The 19,566-nt window shown below is 41.4% G+C and overlaps 1 protein-coding gene across 3 annotated transcripts in view; it reads right to left on the reverse strand.

The window, feature by feature from the left end:
- Positions 1-19,566, reverse strand: part of FBXL7 (F-box and leucine rich repeat protein 7) — a 302,902-nt gene that overhangs the window by 27,775 nt on the left and 255,561 nt on the right. The window contains exons 1-2 of one of the 3 annotated variants that reach the window (XM_067569875.1): positions 18,068-18,111; positions 5,250-5,332 (exon numbers count right to left, since the gene is read on the reverse strand). The exons of 1 other annotated variant lie outside the window; for it this stretch is intronic. Coding sequence is in view for 1 of the 2 variants with exons in the window: in XM_067569858.1 (XP_067425959.1) it covers positions 18,068-18,115 (48 nt within the window). In the remaining variant the exon portion in view is untranslated. Of the gene's footprint in view, positions 1-5,249; positions 5,333-18,067; positions 18,116-19,566 lie in introns of those variants that run through there. One more of the 3 variants, XM_067569858.1, reaches the window with a different exon arrangement.

Here is a 19,566-nt window from a genome sequence, read left to right on the forward strand (position 1 = left end):
AAATACTTCGGGAGACAGGATGGATAAAATGTATGATTAAAAAAAATAAATTTTTTAAATTTAAGTTAAATACAGGTTTCTTAATAAAACATTTAAAAATAAATTTGAAATTGACAACCTATCCTGAGACCTAACTTACTATAATCTACTAAAATCATTTAAATTAAAAACAAAAAATGATATTAAGCAGTATGTATTTGCTGCCAAATTTTAAAGTAAATCAGAACCCTGAACTGGTGGAACTCACTGACTAAGCACCTGAAACCAGAGCTTGCAGAAGTACTAAACTAGTATTGAGACCAGTAGCTGCTTCTGCAGGAGCAGAGAGAATTTTTCTTAATTTCAGTTAAGAACATAACATAAGAACGGCCATACTGAGTCAAACCAATGGTCCATCTAGCTCCGTATCGTATCTTCAGACAGTGGCCAATGCCAGGTGCTTGAGATAGAATGAACAGAACAGGCAATCATTGAGTGATGGATCCCCTGTTGTCTACTTCCAGCTTCTGGCAGTTGGAAGTTTAGAGATACCCACGGAGTATGGCACTGTGTCCCTGACCATCTTGGCTAATAGCCATTGATGGACCTATGCTCCGTGACCTTTTCTAATTCTTTCTTGAACCCTGTTATACTTTTGGCCTTCACAACATTCCCTGGCAAAGAGTTCTACACGTTGACTGAGCATTGTGTGAAGTAGTACTTCCTTTTGTTTGTTTTAAACCTGCTGCCTATTAATTTCATTGGGTGACTCCTTGCTCTTGTGTCACGTGAAGGAGTAAATAACACTTCCTCATTCACTTTCTCCACATCATTCATGATTTCATAGACCTCTATCATATTGCCCCCTTAGTCATCTCTTTTCCAAGCTGAAAGTCCCAGTCTTTTTAATCTCTCCTCATCTGGAATCTGTTCCATACTCTTTTTTGTTGCCCTTCTCTGTAACTTATCCAATTCTAATATATCTTTTCTGAGATTGGGGTGACCAGAACGGCACACATTATTCAAGGTAGGCGTACCATGGATTTTTATAGTGGCATTACATTTTCAGTCTAGTTCAGGTCAATGACTAGGTCATTCAACGTTAAGATGCCAAACAGGAGTTGAAAAAGCAGAAAAGCTTGTTTTTCTCTGTCCAATTTGTGACTAAAAACAAGGTGTGAGAGGATGAGATCTACTAACTCTAAAATCTTGAAGGACATGATGACCAGAAATCATCAATTCAATTCACTAACTACAGATAATACTTTGTTTAATAAATCAGTGAGTTTTAAATGTAAAATATGTTTTGATAAACTTTTATATATTTTTCTTTATGTTTTCAGCACAGTAAATATTAAAAATGCTTTTTTGTGCATTTAATTGAATTTGAATTTCCATCCAAATAGAGCTTGAAACAAATCAAATGTTAAAAAAGAAGAATAATCTAGTAAATAAGAAATGCATCATTCACCATTTTCTAAAATAAAAAAAGGAAAAACTATAAATCTGAATAAGTAAGCTAATGAAATAATAAGTAAGCTAACAAGTACTTAAACAAATGTGTATAGAAACGGTGTATCCTCCTGGTTAGCAAAAAGAACCACCAAATTTGCTGTAGTGGTTGTATTTAGTTACAAATCAACAGGTTTTAGTGGTTTCCAACCAATGAGAATCAACTTTTCTTTAGGAAAAAAACTAAAAAGTACAAATGCAAAACACAATTAAAGTCGATTATTTAAATCAAGGTTTCCTGCTTGCTGATTTAAATTATTATTAAAATTGGTGATTTAGATCACTTTGATTTAAATGAATCCACTATGTTCAGAAGTAGCCAGGAGGTGAACTCTGCCTCAGCAAACCAGAGCTCATAAGTGGAACTAGCCCCATCCACCCAGGACCTTGGGTCCATACTTGAGCAGATGATACCCATGTTGTCATGGCTTTGCTGCTCTTATTAACTGAGCTAGCTTTGATCTAGCTAAAACAAAGCTAGCTCAGCAATCTCTACATGTACTGAAATCCCATCTCCTGATTGCAGCGCTGAAAGACCTTCAGAGTCAAGGTGGAAGAATCAGGTCTTATAAAAGATTATTTAAGGCTTTAAAAGTTTTTAGATTGGTTGGTTATATTAAAATCCATCATATTTTGAGAAGACAGAGGGACAAAGATCCTTGTGTCACTAGCACTGATTTTAGTATCCTGGGTAGTATGTACACACATTTGGGGGTGCATGTGTGCCTCTGCACACCACCTAGGTATCATAAAATCATTCCTAGCACTAGAACCAAGGCAGGCAAGTCTAAGCAAGCATGGTCACGGTGATCTGGCACTTACTCACTTGCTCGCATCCCTAAAATATAGCAAAGAGGAAGTATAATACAACTATTGATACCCAAGGAAAACCTTTACTGATATGGCCCACAAAGAGTGTCAATATGGAACTCTGACACAGGATTTCAAGATGAACTCACATCAGATGAGCACAATACAGCAACTGACAAAAGCCTTTGCTCAGAAAAAGTGAGCACATCCCACTATGAATTTGCATCCCAAATGAGGACAGACAGGGTATGTCTAAGCCCAGGGTTCAAACTCAGGCTCAAGCCTAACCCCCTTTCATCAACACACAAACTGCATTAACCTGGGACTTGGATCCAGGGTCCCAGAAACCCATGGGGTGGAGGGTCCAAACCTGAATCAAGCTGGGAAGTGTGGGATATGGGTGGTTGGAGTTGGGCCTGCATAATACAGTGTAGATGCTGGAGCCCCAGGGTTCAACAATTTCAGTTAGAAATTAGTGTAGACGCTCAAGCCCTAGATTAACAAACCCAGGGTCTGCTAACTTGAGTTCTACTAATCCTGGGTTTACATTGCAGTGTAGACATACCTGTGGAGAACACACAGTTCTACCAAGGCCAATACTGAGGTCTAAAACTCCTGCATTCGGGGCCCGATATTCTGCAATGTTGAGTACCTGCAATTGCCCAGATACTACACAGGTTGGTGGAATACGTACATAGACACACTACTGTGATTAGAGACAGCCAAAAATGACTCAGCAGCATTGTCAGCTCTTAGAATATTATCGTAACGTCTCCAGACGTTTGGTGTTTTTCCTAAAGTCCCAGTGCCGGGAGTCATATGAATGCATGAAAATCTCAGCTTTCATTTATAACAATGTTTCTAGCCCAGAAGGCAAATAAAAAGAATCCAAAATAGGGTTTTAAAAAATAATTTCAAGTGTCTGGGAGGCAGGGGCACCATTTAGGTAGGGTGGCCACCCCACGTTTCACACCACATGTTAATTTTAGCTTTAAAACTTACCTATTTGCTTTGTGCTGGTAATTTGATTCTAGTCAACCTATATGAATTGTTATTGAATATACAGGAAATAACCACAACAAACGTTCCCCAAATACACTGATTTTTATATTTTTATATTTTATCAAAAAATCCAAGAGCTTCCAGGGACCTAAGTGGCCCCAGACTCACCCTGAAAGTTGCCCCACCCCCACTGAAATCTGTAATGGCACCCCTGCTGTATAAAATACACATAACATTTCCGCAAATCAGCTAAACCATTCACTGTTTCATTGTAAAGTTATCTAAAATGTTTCTGAGAGTGTCTACAATAGAAACATAAGTCGACTTACATTAGGTCGACTTATAGCCACTGCACTAATTATTGCGGTGGCTGATGTCCATACTCTCTTCCTTGGATCGGTGGAGTGCATCGTCACCCGGAGTTCTTCCATGAACCTAACAGGGGGCAGTGTGGGGAGCTGAGAGCCTCACCTCCCCATTCCTTGCTGGAAGTGGTGCGGAAGCTGCCTGGGGCTTCTTGCCCCTGGAAAGTGGGGTCCAGTTGCCCCAGCTTCTCACCCCCTCTCACCTGCTCCCCACCAGAAGCCCTGGTCAATTTCATGGCTCCAGCATGGACAAGACAGACAATGTTCCCAGCTGGGAGCCAGGGGGAAGGCACATGGGCTTCTCATCTCAGCTCCCAGACAGGAGCAGGGTCCAGCTGCCCTGCTCTCCAGAGGAAGGGGGGCAGCTGGGCTCTAGCTGCCTGGCTTTCTGATGAAATTGACAAGACTGCCAACAGCCAGTATAAGTAATGCAGTGCCTACATAGACACTGTGTCACCCTAACTACTTCGACATAAACCTTATGCCCCTCATGGAGGTGGAGTTATTATGTCAGTGTAGTAGGGCACTTACATCGGCGGGAGGAAGGCTGTAGTGTAGACACTGACATAATTAGGTCGATGTAAGCTGCCTTACGTTGACCTACTTGTGTAGGGCAGACCAGCCCTGAGCAACAATTTTCATGTGGCAATAGACTGACTTGTAGAGGCCTTCAAAACTCATTCTGAGTCAGAGGCACATTTCCTGGAGTCGGGCCATTTTTAAACTCAGTTAATGTTAAATCCATTATGCTAAAAACCATCACAGACTAAACTAGCCCACATTTTTCTAGCAAGCCTTAGACATATTTACGATGAAGAAGCATTTGTATAGTTTTCATTGCAGCACTCCTCAACACTGCTTTGCTCACTCGTGCAATACAGAATTAAGGCAGTTTACTATGATACGGTACAATAATCGGAGATGATATGCAGTTCAACAGGAAAACTTCTACTGGATACCAAACTACATATACCTTGTTAAACTAAATCCAAGCTACGTAAAGAACAACTTCTAGCTGAGCCACAGGACCTCTGACCGTAATCAGGGTAAAGCTCCCTTATTCACACAGCTGGTAGCGATGCTCTGTATGTGCTTGCTTGGAGTCTCAGCTGCAGTAATTTATGTGATGTTTAGACAGCAAGCCCAGGAGGACTACACGGAGGACTCTGCTAATTGGTCAATAACCGTTAACACTATTCATCTTCAAAAGGCTTTCCAAACATTCACTAATGAATTCTCTCAATACCCTTGTGAAGAAGGTGGCTGAATCTCTATATTACAGATGAAAAAAACAATGCAGATACATGAATTAACCAGTCCTGAACCACGGAGACAGTGTCAAGAGTTTCAAGCTCTTAGCCCTGTGTCCAGACCACTAAATTACACCTCTCTGGCAAGAGGTCATCTCTGAGCAGAGAGAACACTAATTTATACTAAAAAAAGACACATACTAATTATAAATGTTATTTATTATATGTAATTTTAGGGAGGACCTTTAAGCATGAACACTCACAGAAGATCAGACATTACACATAATAGCAACACCCACATTTGCCCTTCCATAAGCCAGTTTGTTTGTACCTTTTGCTTTTTGTCTCTCCGTAACTACGCCTGCCACTATGACTTCCTCTTGAGAAATTCCCAGAGCCAGCTCCTTTGTGCTGCTATAAACACAAGGAGCGAAACGTCAGCTAGAATGTAAACTTGGCGGAGGCTCCCAAAATACACAACCAAACAATTGAGGGCCTTGTTGAGTCCAGCCCTTTTATTGGAGACAACCATAACCTTGACCAGCCCGCCCTGTTTATGAGACTTATCAAGTATATACACTATTGCTGTTAAATTATGAGTGCCCTACATTTATGAGAGTAATTAGTCTGTTTGTTTAGAAAAGCTATTTGCCTGTCTCCTGTATTTTAAACGCTCCCCCCTCCTTCTTTTGCCCAAAGCAAAACAAAATAATGTTTGGATTTTTAATTGAGGGTGGGCTACATCCAAAGTTCACTTAATGCAAGGAAATCTATTACATTCAAAATCATTAGAACTGGAATGTCCCTTTATGATGAGAGACTATAATAGAGAATGTGTGTTTGAGGCATACATAAGGGCTTTGTTTTTAAACCTCTTTATCCAAGTTCATTAAGAGAGAAGATTGTTTTGTTCAGAAATATGGTATAAAAAATCATGCAAAGTGAATTACAGAAACCAGAATGCTTTTTTATTTGAGGTGTGGGTTGGTGGTGATAGTTCTATCACCATGATCAGGACAGCTCTGGGGGTAGAGTTGTATGATGGGGAATGGATCCCTTTAAATTGAATTTTGCAGGGGATTAGAGGAAGGGATGGAATTCCATGATTAGAAAATAAAAGGGGGCATGAGATTTCTGGTGGGATGGATTAAAAACCATTTTCAAAAGGAGAAAGATGCCTCTCTAATGTTGCTGCTTATGGTGGCAAACACCACTGAAGGCTATTCCTGGGATATGTATCACCCACTATGCCTGGCTTTCTGGCTAGTCTTCCCAGCCAGGTATGAAAATATGCAAACCCTAGCGTAACAGACACAGATTTCCACTACATATTTCAAAAACAAGACCCGAGAAACCAGCAGTATTATTTCTACAACTCGGAGCCTTAAGTACTTGTTTGAAGAGTTGTGTGGCTGGTAGCCAAAAGGCTATTTACTTCTGTGTGTGCAGTTCATTCTCCCTCAGAGGGACTAGCAACCCAACCCCTCTGCTCTATGGGATCCCCAGATTAAATCTGGGGTAATCAATTTCAAGAAAAAGAAAACTTACTAGGCAAATTCAGCAGCTGGGAAAGTGAATAGGCTAGAGTTACCCTTCTCAACACCTTCTCTTTACTATTCTGTATGATCCAATCTCTCCTCTTTCACATGCATGCAGCTCTGGTTAGTGTGGATGACAGTTATAGGTTCTCATCACTATATGTTCCCCTGTAGCGGAGACCCACCGCAACATTTACAAGCATATGATCCTGCAGAGGGTCTTAGAAGGGAGGTGAGGACAGATTAGGAGTAGCAGAGTGGCCATCTTGGAAAAAGGAAAAGCTAGAGGGAAGTTTTTAAAACCAGAATTGCAGAGTTCAGTCAATAAATACAAGGAAATACATGGCTAGCTGGCATTACGAGAGTTGTGTTAATCCAGTGGCTCTCAAAGTGGGGGTGATTTCCGGGGGGGGAGGGGGGGGGGCCACGAGATGGATCATGGAGGAGCACGAAGCAGGGGACAGAGCTGGTCCAGCTCCACGCTCCCTGGAGATGGAAGCAGTAGCGGCCCCCTGCCATTGCTGGGTATGCTCCCCGCGCTACTGCTGCCCCCGCTTCCTGCTCACTGCTCCCTGCTGCCGCGCTCTCCCCTTCCCACACTATAGGCCCTGTTTCTTTTCTGAAAGAGGGGCAGTTCAGGGGAAGAGGGAGCACAATTGTTAGGGCCTACAGTGCGGGAAGCACCCCCCTAACAATCGTGCCCCCCTTCCTCCAAACCCCCCCTTTTGAGGAAAAAAAACAGGGCCTACAGCATGGGAAGTGCCCCCGTTTTTTTCTGAAAGGCCCCCCTCCCTTTCAGAAGGGGGAAAGAGGGGCGTGATTCCGGGGAAAGAGTGGTGTGATTGTTAGACAAAAATCCGGGGGAGGGGGAGGGGGAGAGAGGTGGAGGGGGAGGCTTAACTTAAAAAGTTCGAGAACCACTGTGCTAATCAACAAGGAATCTCCAGTCGGCTACCCAAAGAATGTAAACACAGCATGAAGGAAGATTTAAAGGAAAACCGTGCCTGATTTGCACAGCATGATGAGAACACACTTGATTAACGGCACTTCTCACATGTGTAATCTCTGACATTTATTTATTTATTTATTCAGGAAAACCAATGCCTCGGTGCAAGGATCAGTGGCCATTTTATTCTTAGTATGATGATAGCCCGTCACCAGTAGACACTGATTCTGTGCTCTTAAATGAAGATTATATATTTTTATATTAGATTAAATAAATCAAGAATGAACACTCATTTTTAAGATGAAAGTACTTTATGTCCTTTGTAAATTAAAACCTATAGCATATAGGACCAACATTCCTGAATTTACGGGAAATCAGTGACATCTTGTAAAGTGATGTTTGTGACACTTGTCATTGGATGTACATATCACACTGAAACACATGAACTCATTTTCAGAGGAACTGAGCACCAACAGATAACGCTGCCTTAGCACTGCAGGTGCTTAGCACCTCTGAAAATCATACCACCAGTTCCCATTTTGCTTCTTGCTGTGTGTACTTTCACATCACAGAGCAAAGCTAAATGGGTGCAGCTTTCTTTTAATGGAAAATAGGAGAGTAACTCTGAAAAATATCAAGATGAGATCACAGTAGTATTAAATACCATTCTACTTTCCAGAAGCAGTCTTTCTATTCCCTGTTCCTCAATTTATTTATGTATCTTTTACTATCAACAACGGTTTTTATGAAGTAACTTTATGCCATGAATTTTATAGAAAGCTTTTGCTGTAAAAATAGTTCTCTGGTTTGATTAATGGTCATCTTGAACAGGAAATACTTGCATAATGTGAATACATTTTGGATACAGATCTGGCTCACAGTAGGTCTTTTGTGCTGCAGAGGCTAACCTGGAACTGTTCCCACTGATATCAGTTTGAACAGTCCTGCTGGACCGCAGAGTGTGGATACTGACACACAGTTCAGCAGTTTTTAGGCTATGTGGTTTCAGAGGATGGTTTATAAATGCAAGCTGTACCAGCTAGCCTGGTGGAGGTAAGAATCCAACAACAAGCTGTACCAACTAGCCTTCTATGCATTCAATAAGGATCCCTTTATACATACAGTACAGCATGCAGACCTAGAGTCTAACTCTAGAGAATTCAGAAAGTAAGAATCCAAAATCTGGAAAGTTGAAAAACATTCAAGGAATTCTTCATAATCTGACAAACAGATTTTACAAAAACCCGGCAGGCAAGCAAAAAGCCTTTTAAAAATTACCAAAGGAAAATTTTAAAAATTATCTTAGAATCTGGAATAGACCCAGGACAAAAAAGAGATAAGCAGAAAGAGAGCCCAATAAGATAGAGGAGCATTGCTGTCCAATAAGGCAACTGGCAGCCATGTATCTTTTTTAGCATTGTGTGATTGATTTGTAACGACTGCAGTATGTTTAGTAGCAAAAGGGTCAGGCTCCTTTAGGTGCCAGGGGACGTTAGATCTGTAAATCCTATTAGCGTTTACTTCCTGGTCTCCTCCAGTTTAACAGTTTTAGTATTGAAAGCCAGCTGCTTTCCTATTGCTCTTTATTCTTGTGGCCCAGTACTTGGAACTGACAATTCCTAGGTGAACAGATAATCTTTGGGGATGGAAAGTGCAAGCTGACTGGTACAGAAAGGTATAGCACTCAGCGTTTATTCAGCCCCTGGAAAGCAAGGCTTTTGCAGGTAGTACAGAAATGCCTGACAGAGTGATAGGTCTTCCTGAGCCATACCGAACTAGGTACTAGTCAGTCGGGGGGCTGGAGGGGGAGAGAGGGAAGAGGAGGAGGGACAAGGATGGGCCTTGGCCAGGGCACAGTGGCTTCAGTGCAATCCTGCTCTTGTGTTACTTAAGAATACTCCTGCTGTCACCTCGGAGTGTGGCTTTACCAACTTAAACTTACCTCAGGAGACCGGTTCCTGTAACATTTCCACATAGCTCCAACTGGTTCATCTGTAGGAGTCAGACAGAGCATCACCGGGTACAGAAGAGTTTGCATGCCTCATTACATTAGCAAAGGCCAACTCAGCCTTCTCCTATGTGGGTTTCTTTTACTATTGCAATGACACTGTTTTCAGAGCAGCTGCATGGCCCAGTTGAATACTCTCGCTTTGCTGCAGGTGCCAGTGTTTGGAAGTGAGAGCAGCTACCCAGCTACTTGCCAGAACTCTCTACATAAGATCAATGCCTAGAGTCTTGAGTATTCCTAACTGCCCTGGGTGTGTCTGACTGCTTGTTCTCTGCAGGGACACAATAGGGCTCTGATCTCAACTGGGCCCTTTAAGCAATACTGCAATACAAATAATAAATACCTAGGGTAATCTTATGACCCTATACTGTTTGTATATAAGTATAAGACATTCATTAAATACTTTGCCCAGAAAGAAAAAATTCTTTCCTAAATACACTTATTTCAATAGGTCTTCCAATACATATGTGCTTACATTATCAGTTGCCATATACCTTGCATAAGCACTCCTGAAAGCAAAGAGGGGAATGTAACACTTGCTGTTTTACTAGAAGTGTGAGTGCTTCTTGGGAACTGGGCAGGCGTGTCTAGATTGGAGGGAACACAGTCAAGCCAGCTGGTTTAATCCCAGGAAGGGAGCAGTCATTTTACGTGCAATGTACTCAGCAGGAGGCATTCAGTGAATTGTTCATGCTGACCTTCAAGGCAGCTCTGATTTACTGGTGCAGAAAGGTCAACTTTCCAATTATGTGCCACTTGCTCTCAACAAAACAACAACATTTTAACAGTAGTGCTGAGGACACATCACGTAAAACTGACAAAAAAAGAAAAACCCGTCCAAAGTGTTTTCACAGGCACAGTCAGAGGAGGGGAAAATGAAACTGATTTCTGATGCAAAAGCACTGAGGGAAAGGAAATAATATTTTGAACTGTAATTGACAGGTTTTTAAAAAAGGTTCCTTTTTATGCATATTTTATTTCAGTATTTCTGCTGTTTCTCCCATGGTTCTGATATGCTCCGGAAACAAACAATCAGGACACTGGAAAGAGCCCAGAGAAATAAAGCTCACTGAAATATGAATGATAGCATCTCTATGACTTTACGCTTTTTGAAACAGAGAACAGAACAATACTGCAGATAAATAAAGATTCACAGGTGCACCTCAGTGGCCACAAGAAGAAAATAATTATTACTTAGAAGTGCTTTTAAATTATATCCATGCATGCTTAAACTACAATCAAACACGCTCACAGTCTCTGACCCAAAGAGTTTACAAACCAGAGTACAGGAAATGCCTTACCACTTGCTATATATAACCCCTTTTATTCATAGATTTCAAAGCATTTTACAGAGCTGAGTACACGTTACTTCCATTTTACAGACAGGGAAACTGAGGCTCAGAAAGGTTAAGAGAATTGTCTAAGGACAAGGTCATTCACTGAATCAGCTGCAGAAGAGGACAGAGAAACCCCATGTCCTGACTTTCAGTCCACAACGACAGGAATATGCTGTCTGCAATACAAAGATCAAACACAAACGCACTGGAAGACTCAGCTGAAGATTAAAAAATGCATACCTTTTTAAATGAATTGGGACAGCAAGGTGAGGAATGATCTCACTTTGAGAGTTTGTGTACTGTACATTACAAATTTTTCTGTGAGTCATCAATCTTACTTGGCTTAGGTGCATAGGTATTTGTATGATATACAGAATTTAGATAACCAACAACCCTGAACTGGGTGAAAATTTTTTCTTGCTACCAGCAAAAAGATGTTTTGAAGGCTAATGAAAGAAATGGAGATTATTTATTATAACTGGACGTTCTTTGAAATGTGTAGTCCCTATCTGTATTCGACACATGGGTACACATGTGCACTATGCACCCAAATCCGGAGATTTTAACAAGCGGTATCCATGGGCTCCACCCCAGAAGGGACATATCTGTTAGAGTAGTGGCACTGGGAGTGGAAATGGCGAAGGGAACTCCCATTTGTACTTTACATGGGTTTGACCAGCAAACAAAGAAGGTGATCATCTTGATGTGGTCAGTCACCCTGGAGTTGATGAGGTCTTTGTTGGGCGAGTAAACTGAATTGAGCCAGGCCTGCAGGCAACATAGATGAACCCTGGCAAAGGGTGTCAAAAAAGTACATGCTGCCATATGATCTAGCAGTAATAGGCGCATCTCACTGTAGTCTGCAGAAAACCAAAGAAATTAGGTTGCGCATCATCTGAAACCTTTCTGTGAGGAGGAAGGCTCTTCTGCAAACAGAGTCCAACATTGCCCCAATAAAGTTTATTGTTCTTGTGGAGGCTAAAACAGACTTTTCTCTGTTCATGTAGACCTCCTGGGCTAAGAGGCTTTGAATGAATTATTGAATAGCTGACCTGACCTCCTGTCGAGAGCAACATATCAGGAGCCAGTCATTGGCATACAGAAAGACTATGTGGCCCTGATGTCTCATGTGGGCTGCCATCAGGGAGAAAACCGTAAACACTCTGAATACTGTTGCTAGTTTGAAGGGGAGGACCTGGAATTGGAAGTGTTCCCAGCCCACAATAAACCATAGGAGGGGTGAATATCTACATGGAAATGAGTGTCCTTCATTTCGACAGCTCGGAACCACATCCCTTCGTGAAGAGAGGGGGATTATTGATGCCAGCATGACCATCCTGAATTTCGACTTCCGAACGAAGATGTTGAGTTGCAGAAGATCCAGGATGGGTCTCCTCAATCTGTCATTTTTGGGGAGCAGGAAATACAGAGAATAGAACCCTCTTCCTGGATACTTAGGCGGGCGAGACTCTATTGACCTCAATATAATAGGAAGTCTACTTCCTGCTGAAGAATTATCTGGTAAGAATGTTCCCCAAAGCTGGGGGCTGGGAAGGGAGTTTATGAAGAGGGAAGGAGATGAACTCAGTGGAGTATTCCTGACGGATAATTTCCAAGACCCAACTGTCCATCGTGATTAGCTCCCAGTTGTGGGCAAATAGAGTGAAACAGCCTCCAAAAGGTGAAAGAAGATGGGGCAGGTGGCACCAGCGATAGTGAGAGGGTCTCGACTAAAACGTCAAAAGTGGCTCCTAGCCACGGTCTGAGAAGTAGTCATGATTGTGGTGGTAGAGGGAGCTGAAAAGCAGCCCTTTGAGTCTTTTGACTCTTGCTGGGAGGCTTGGCAGGATGCTGGTAGCAGAATTCATGAGGAGGAAGAGGCGGCAGGATGCCTTCCTCTAGCGCTTTCTCCTTGGGGCTGGGATGTTGATCCCCAGGGAGTGGAGGACAGACCTTGAGTCCTTTAATGATTGGAGAGAGAGTAATCAGTCTTCTTGTTAAAGAGGCTGGACTTGTGAAAGGTAAGGTCTTGGGTGGTATTCTGCACCTCCTGACCGCAGCCACGAATTGTTCCTCCTAACATATCAGTGGTCAAGCTTCTGGATGCTGTATTAGCTGCATCAACTGCAGCCTGAAGAACCATTTTCGCTACCAGCTTGTCATCCTCTAGAATGGATAGGAACTGGGCTCTGTCCTCAAAGGAAAGTTTGTCCTGAAAGGCCACCAGCCTAGAATAGTTACTAAAGTTATTAAAGGCTAGCAGAGCCTGGTAATTGGCACTGTAGAATTGCAAGCCTACATAGGAGAAGACCTTTTTCCCCAGGAGGTTTGGTCTCTTGAATCCTTTGTCTGACAGAGCAGTCCTTAGGTACTGAGACCTACTAAATTCTGTGCCATCCAAGCCACCAGGGAGTTGGGAGCAGGGTGGGAGAACAGGAATTCAGCTCCCTTTGCCGGAATGAAATAGTGCTTTTGAGCCCTCTTATATATGGATTGCAGGATGCTGGCGTGTGCCAGATGAATCTCGTCGGTTCCACTGTGGCCTTGTTAACTGAGAGAGCCAACTTACTTGGGCCCTGAGGGTGCAGAATGTCCACTGATTGGTGGTGTGGGTCTAGACTTTCTCCAGAGATATCCGGAGATCACTAGCTACTTTTCATAGTAAATCCTGGTGTTGCCTATGGTTGGTGGGGATGGGGAAGAAAGAGAGACCTCCTCATCTGGGGAAGAGGAGATGACCATTGGTACCTGTAATTCCAGTTCAACATCTTCCTCCTCTTCATACACCAATGGAACTGGTTGTTGGTGCAAGAGGGAGGAGTAGAAAGACTCCTGGGTGGGTCTCAGACGTCTGATATAGAGATCCCACAGTCCCATATAGGGTCAGAAAGAGGGGCATGGGGAAATGAATCGGTCTCTAGGGAAGTCATGTTCATAAGGATAGCATTCATAAGTCCTGGATCTCCTGTTGTCTCTTGGAGATGAAGGAGGGACCTGCTCATCAGATTCATCTGAATCCAAAAATTGCTCCTGTTGTAATGACTGAGCTGTGTTGGTACTGGGGCAATCCTACCCGACTGTTGTAAGTAAGAGTCCCTGGGACATTGAAGCAATATCATCTTCTGATGCAGGTAGGGGAAGAAGATAGCCTTCGGTGCCATATAGGTCTCTGTGCATCCTAGTGTATGGGAAGTTCTGATGGTCGGCACTGACGGTACCAGGGCATCCCTGGTTGTGGTGCTCTCTTTGGGCGGAAGTGTTGGTACCGCAGAGTCCAGAGCTGTACTTACGGATGGGACCGGCAGACGATGGTCCTTATGCTTCAATACAGAATCACCAATGGAATTGGTACATCCTTCTTCCTGCGCAACTTACCCTCCACCATGGGTTTTTTTTTCATTGCCAGTTCCTTAGGGTCTGTGTGTAAGGGCTTGCTCGACTTTGATGGGCTCAGAGAAGGAGCATATCTTTTATGGACAGTCCTTGATAGGCATCTGTCCTTGCATCCATGAGAGTGCCCCTTACTCTCATGGGAAGCCCTGGAGGGATTGTCTTTGGGCTTAGACACCAAGGGCTCTACTCTTAAGCATGTGCTCAGAGGGGTGCTGCTTGTTTGATGAGGCCAATGTACAAAGGAATTTTCCTGGTCTGGATCAGAGTGGGGCTTCATAGCCTTCTCTACTAAGGCTACGTTTACACTGATGGCGGCAAAATCGCTGCCGCCAGATCGATCTTTCAGGATCGATTGAGTGGTCAGTGAGACCCGCTCAATTGATCAGGAAGTCGACTGAGTAAGTCCACCCCCTCCAGTAGTGTAGCGCTGAGTCGACGGGAGGCTCAGCGCAGTGTGAACAGCATGCGGAAGGGAAGCTGAGCAGTCGACGTCAGTTACGCAAACTACTCTGCGTAGTTTGCGTAACTCCCGCCGACTGCCACCAAATCGCGCGGTCAGTGTGAACCAGCCCTAAGTGTTTTCTAAGATGAAGCTCACAAACTTCACAAGTTCACAGTGGAAACAAGCAACGAATGTCTCACCCAGACAATAGAGGCACCGCTGGTGTTGGTTGCTGATACAGAAGGATCTAGGGCAAGAGACACAGTTTTTGAAGCCTGGGAATCTGGGCACGGTCCCCGACCATGAGGAGGGAATACTTGGTCTGGGAAAACAAACTACGCTAACTACACTGAGACTAACTGAACTAAACTAAAGAATAACTATTTACAATCTTATTTATAGGCTTTCTGAAAGGCTGGAGCAAGAGAGGACACAGGATTCAGACTCAAATCATACAGCAGTAAGAAGGAACTGAGAGGGCGTCGACCCACACTGCTTCTCACACTCTTGCTTGGGAGTATGAGGAAATCTACTAAGCATGTGCAGGCCAAGGGACACTGCTTCTTAAAATCTTCAGACTCAGATGCATGGCGTGAATGCCTACCTATGCGTGGAATACACATAGGGACCAGCACTTGAAGAAGAACAAATATTTTATTCTTGCACTGAGTTTTTCACAAAACAATTAACGACAATTTTCTCGAGAGAAAACACATTTTTCTCATATTAATATTTACAAGAAAAATGTTACAGGAAGTAGTTTCTATAGTTCTAACACACACAATTCTACTGATGTAACTTGATGTGTGTGATCTAGGACTCCTACCTGGTAAGTAAAACATGCAGGAGCATTGTAAGTGTGCAGTTTGTCAGAGAGTACTGATTATGCTGTTTATTTTACAAGGTCAGCTTTAACCTACAGTGTCCCACACAAAATCCACGTCCCTTGCCAGCATGCTGCTAGACTAACACCACAAGTATCAGTGTGCAAATCTTCATTATGAATCAGGGGTTCAAAAGTTTACCAGACACTACTAGCGAGATTGAAAGTTACTACGCTGAAAACTGCCCTAAGCCACACTCTCCCTCAAACCACACCCCTGCAATTTAAAGCAACAGTTGTTTCTTGTTTATTAAGTAGGGTATTTAATTATTTAAAAATTGTCAATTTTCTATTCAGTACTTTTACCAAATATAACTTATTACATCTGTCTTGCTTGTGTTAGACCTGTGATACTCAGACCTCAGTGATTCAGGAGCCAAATTAGTGATCAATATTACTCAAAATAGCCACAGTAGTACAAATTCGTTGTTTCATGTATCATTTTTAGAGAAAATTATTTTAGAGAAACAATATAAACATGGCACGGTGTAATTGCTTGGAAAAATTACAGGTACTAAACCTATTGATAACAATCTAACAAACCACTTCCTCGGTTAAGCCAAGGCATAAACTAGTCAGGAAAACAGAAACTTTCACCCTGAGTGTGTTCTCCTTGAAAGAAACAAAGAGAAGGACAAACATAACCAGGAAAAATATATGCAGTCCATTGGATTCAATGCCTTAAAATAGGCATATTACACATTTACCGTGTAAACTCTGGAAGTTTGGTTCTAATATGTGGTTCTCAGCATGACTAGATGGTGCTGAACAGGAGTTTTGGTTAGGTTAAGTAACCTTTTGCAATAGTTTAAGTTTATATAGTTATATTAGACATGTGATTTTACTTCTTTATCACTCAAGTTAAGTTACACTTAAGTTATATAAAGTTTTAAACAGCATTTTCTGTGCAATTTGAGGGTAAGACAACACCATGAAGTGAGAAAAATTACTTGATTTGGCCTGGCTTTCGAAAAAATGTGTTTCATTTGCTGAGTCTTTATTTGCATACAGAGCATAAAGATTCAATGGTTTAGCGCTTATGGGAGTTGCAGGTTTCAATACTGGAACATTTTGAGACATAGGCAACTGAGATTATAAAGGGGAACTGAGGAAACTCTTAAGCAGCTGGGAATTGAGACAATATGGGCTGTATTGTGTCCTGATTTGTTTTCAGGGAATTAAGGCAGTCTGGAATTACTGGAAATGCGTATTAATCAGAAGAGAGTTTATGATGTCTGCACAAGACCTGCTGCATGCCAAGGTAAAATTTTTTGATATGGAAGTCAAATTAACTCAATAGTTATACTTGCAACTCTTTTCCAATGATTAAAGTTTACATTTACACAATGCAGCATTCTTGCAGACATTTGTTAATATTAAAAAAGGGCCAAATTCTTAAACCCTCATTCCATTTTTACTCTGACCTTAAGTCTATGAGAATTTTGGTGAACACAGTTCTAAGATACAGTACATGTGATTTATCAGAATCTATCAGATCCTAGCAGAAATATCAGTGAAAGGAAAGGATAATATCATATAACTGTCCTAGCTAGCCAAATTTGATTTACATATATATTTTAGTAACACAAAATTCAAACATCTCTAGGGAAAACAATGTTAATAAACTTGTTCATATAAACTTTATAATGAAAGTCAATTATACCTTTAATAGAGTCTGTCAAACAGTAAAGTTTCTTACAAAACCAATAACCTTTAATCAGATTCTATCACAGAGTTCAGGTGTTTCATTTTTTATTCCATTTCTACATACATTATTAGAACATTCCATGTCCCAAAAAAGATAAAATAAAATGCCAATAAAAATGTTACATTCTGCAGAATATTGGAAGGATGCCTTCCCTTTTTTGGTCTAGAAAAACTTGCCTTAGAAGAGAAAAGCCCATGTCTTTGTTTTGCGGTCCTATATCTGAGAATATCAAAAGCTTCAGCCCCTAAAAAAAATTAAAAGGGCCAAATTTTGCTTTCATACAACAGTGAAATTCTGGTATAACTGCACTGAAAAGAACTGACTTCCTTCAGATTTAAACTATTGTCACTGAAAAAATAATTTGATCCAAATTCTGTCTCTGTAGCAATGACAAGATTGTGATCATGTAATTTCACCAAGCAGAGGGTCTCAGGTCTCCATCCTTCCACCTTCAGATTAGGCTTCCCGATTGCGTGATAGTATGAATACATACAAGGGGACACACCCTTCTGACAACCATTTCTGGAAAAGCTCTAGTGTACTTAGACCCTGTGTTTGTTCCAGCACTTTCAAGATAACAACATAGGCTTTTGCTAGATTTTCCAGTAATTCCACTGTCAGAGGAACTCCCAAGAAGGAATTCAGTGATAATCTGATCAACATCTTAGATGTCTAAACACAAATGCAAGTATGGGGAATAAACAGGAAGAACAGGAAATATTAGTATATGAGATAAATTATGATTTAATTGGCATCACAGAGACTTGGTGGGATAAGTCTCATGGAATATTGGTATAGAGGGATAGAACTTGTTTAGATAGGACAGGCAGGGAAAAAGGGAAGAGGGGTTGCCTTAAACATAAAGAAGATATATATATACACACACATACATACTTGTTCTGAGGTCCAGAAGGAGAAGAGAGAAGGACCAGTCGAGAGTCTCTGTGTAAAGATAAAAGGGTTAAAAATACGGGTGATGTCATGGTGGAAGTTCTACTATAGATCACCAAATCAGGAAGAGGTGCTGGATGAGGCATTTCTAAAACAAATAATAGAAATGTCCAAAACACAGGACCTGGTAGTAATGGGAGACTTTAACTACACAGGCATCTGTTGGAAAAGTAAAGTAATACAGCAAGTTCTTGGAATGTCTCAGGGACAGCTTTTTGTTCCATCAAGTGGAGGAAGTAAACCATGGGGACAGTCACTTTAGACTTGATTCTGACCAACAGAATAGTGAATCTGAAGGTTAAAGGCAATTTAGGTGACAGTGATCCTGAAGTATAGATTTCATAATTCTAAAGAAAGGAAGGAGTGAGAGCAGCAGAATAAGGATAATGGACTTCAAAAAAGCAGTCTTACAAACTCTTAGAGAACTGGTAAGTAAGGTCCCATCAGAAGAAAATCTAAGGGAAAAAGAAGTTCAGGATTGATGGCAGTTCCACAAGGAGATAATAATAAAGGCACAACCGTAAACTATTCTGATGCAAAAGAAAAGAATAGTAAGAGGCCAACAGAGTTCCATTAGGAGCTTTTTAATTACCTGAAAATAAATTTTTTAAAAAATCCTACAAAAAGTGGAAACATGGTCAAATTGATAAGGAGGAGTACAAAAGAACAGCACAAGTATGTAGGGACAAAATCAGAAAGGCTAAGGGCACAAAATTATTTAAACCTGGCAAAGCATATAAGAAGCAATAAGAAGAGGTCCTTTAAATACATTAGGAGTGAGAGAAAGAAGAAGGAAAGTGTAGGTCCTCTATATAGCAGGGAAGCAGAGCTAATAACTGATGATATTAAGAAAGCTGAGGTGCTTAATGCCTGTTTTGCTTCAGCAGTCTTCACTAAAAAGGATGACCGGATACTCAACACAATTAATATTAACAACCAGGTGAAGGAACGCAAGACAAAATAGGGAAAGAATAGGTTAAAGAATATTTAGATTAATTAGATGTATTCAAAGTCAGCAGGGCCTGATGAAATTCATTCTAATATACTAGCTGAAGCAATCTTGGAGCCATTAGTAATTACATTGAGAACTCATGGAGGATGGATGAGGTCCAAGACGACTGGAGAAGGGCAAACATAGTACCTATCTTTAAAAAAAGGGAAAAAGGAGGACCCAGGGAATTACAGACCAGTCAGCTTAACTTCCATACTTGGAAGGATACTGGAACAAATCATTAAGCAATCAATTTGAAACCACTTGGAGGATAAAAGGGTTATAAGAAATAGTAAGCATGGATTTGTCACAAATTAATCATGCCAAATTAACTTAATTTCCTTCTTTCCTAGGTTTACTGACCTAGGTTTGGTCTACACGTACCTGGAGATTTGGCGGTAGTTGATGGGAGTTACGCAAGCTACACAGATTTCTCAAGCATTCTGGACTA

The sequence above is a fragment of the Emydura macquarii genome, unplaced genomic scaffold (genome assembly GCF_026122565.2).
Source record: "Emydura macquarii macquarii isolate MOO-44397 ecotype Brisbane River unplaced genomic scaffold, CSIRO-AGI_Emac_v2 contig_320, whole genome shotgun sequence".
NCBI lineage: Eukaryota > Metazoa > Chordata > Testudines > Chelidae > Emydura > Emydura macquarii.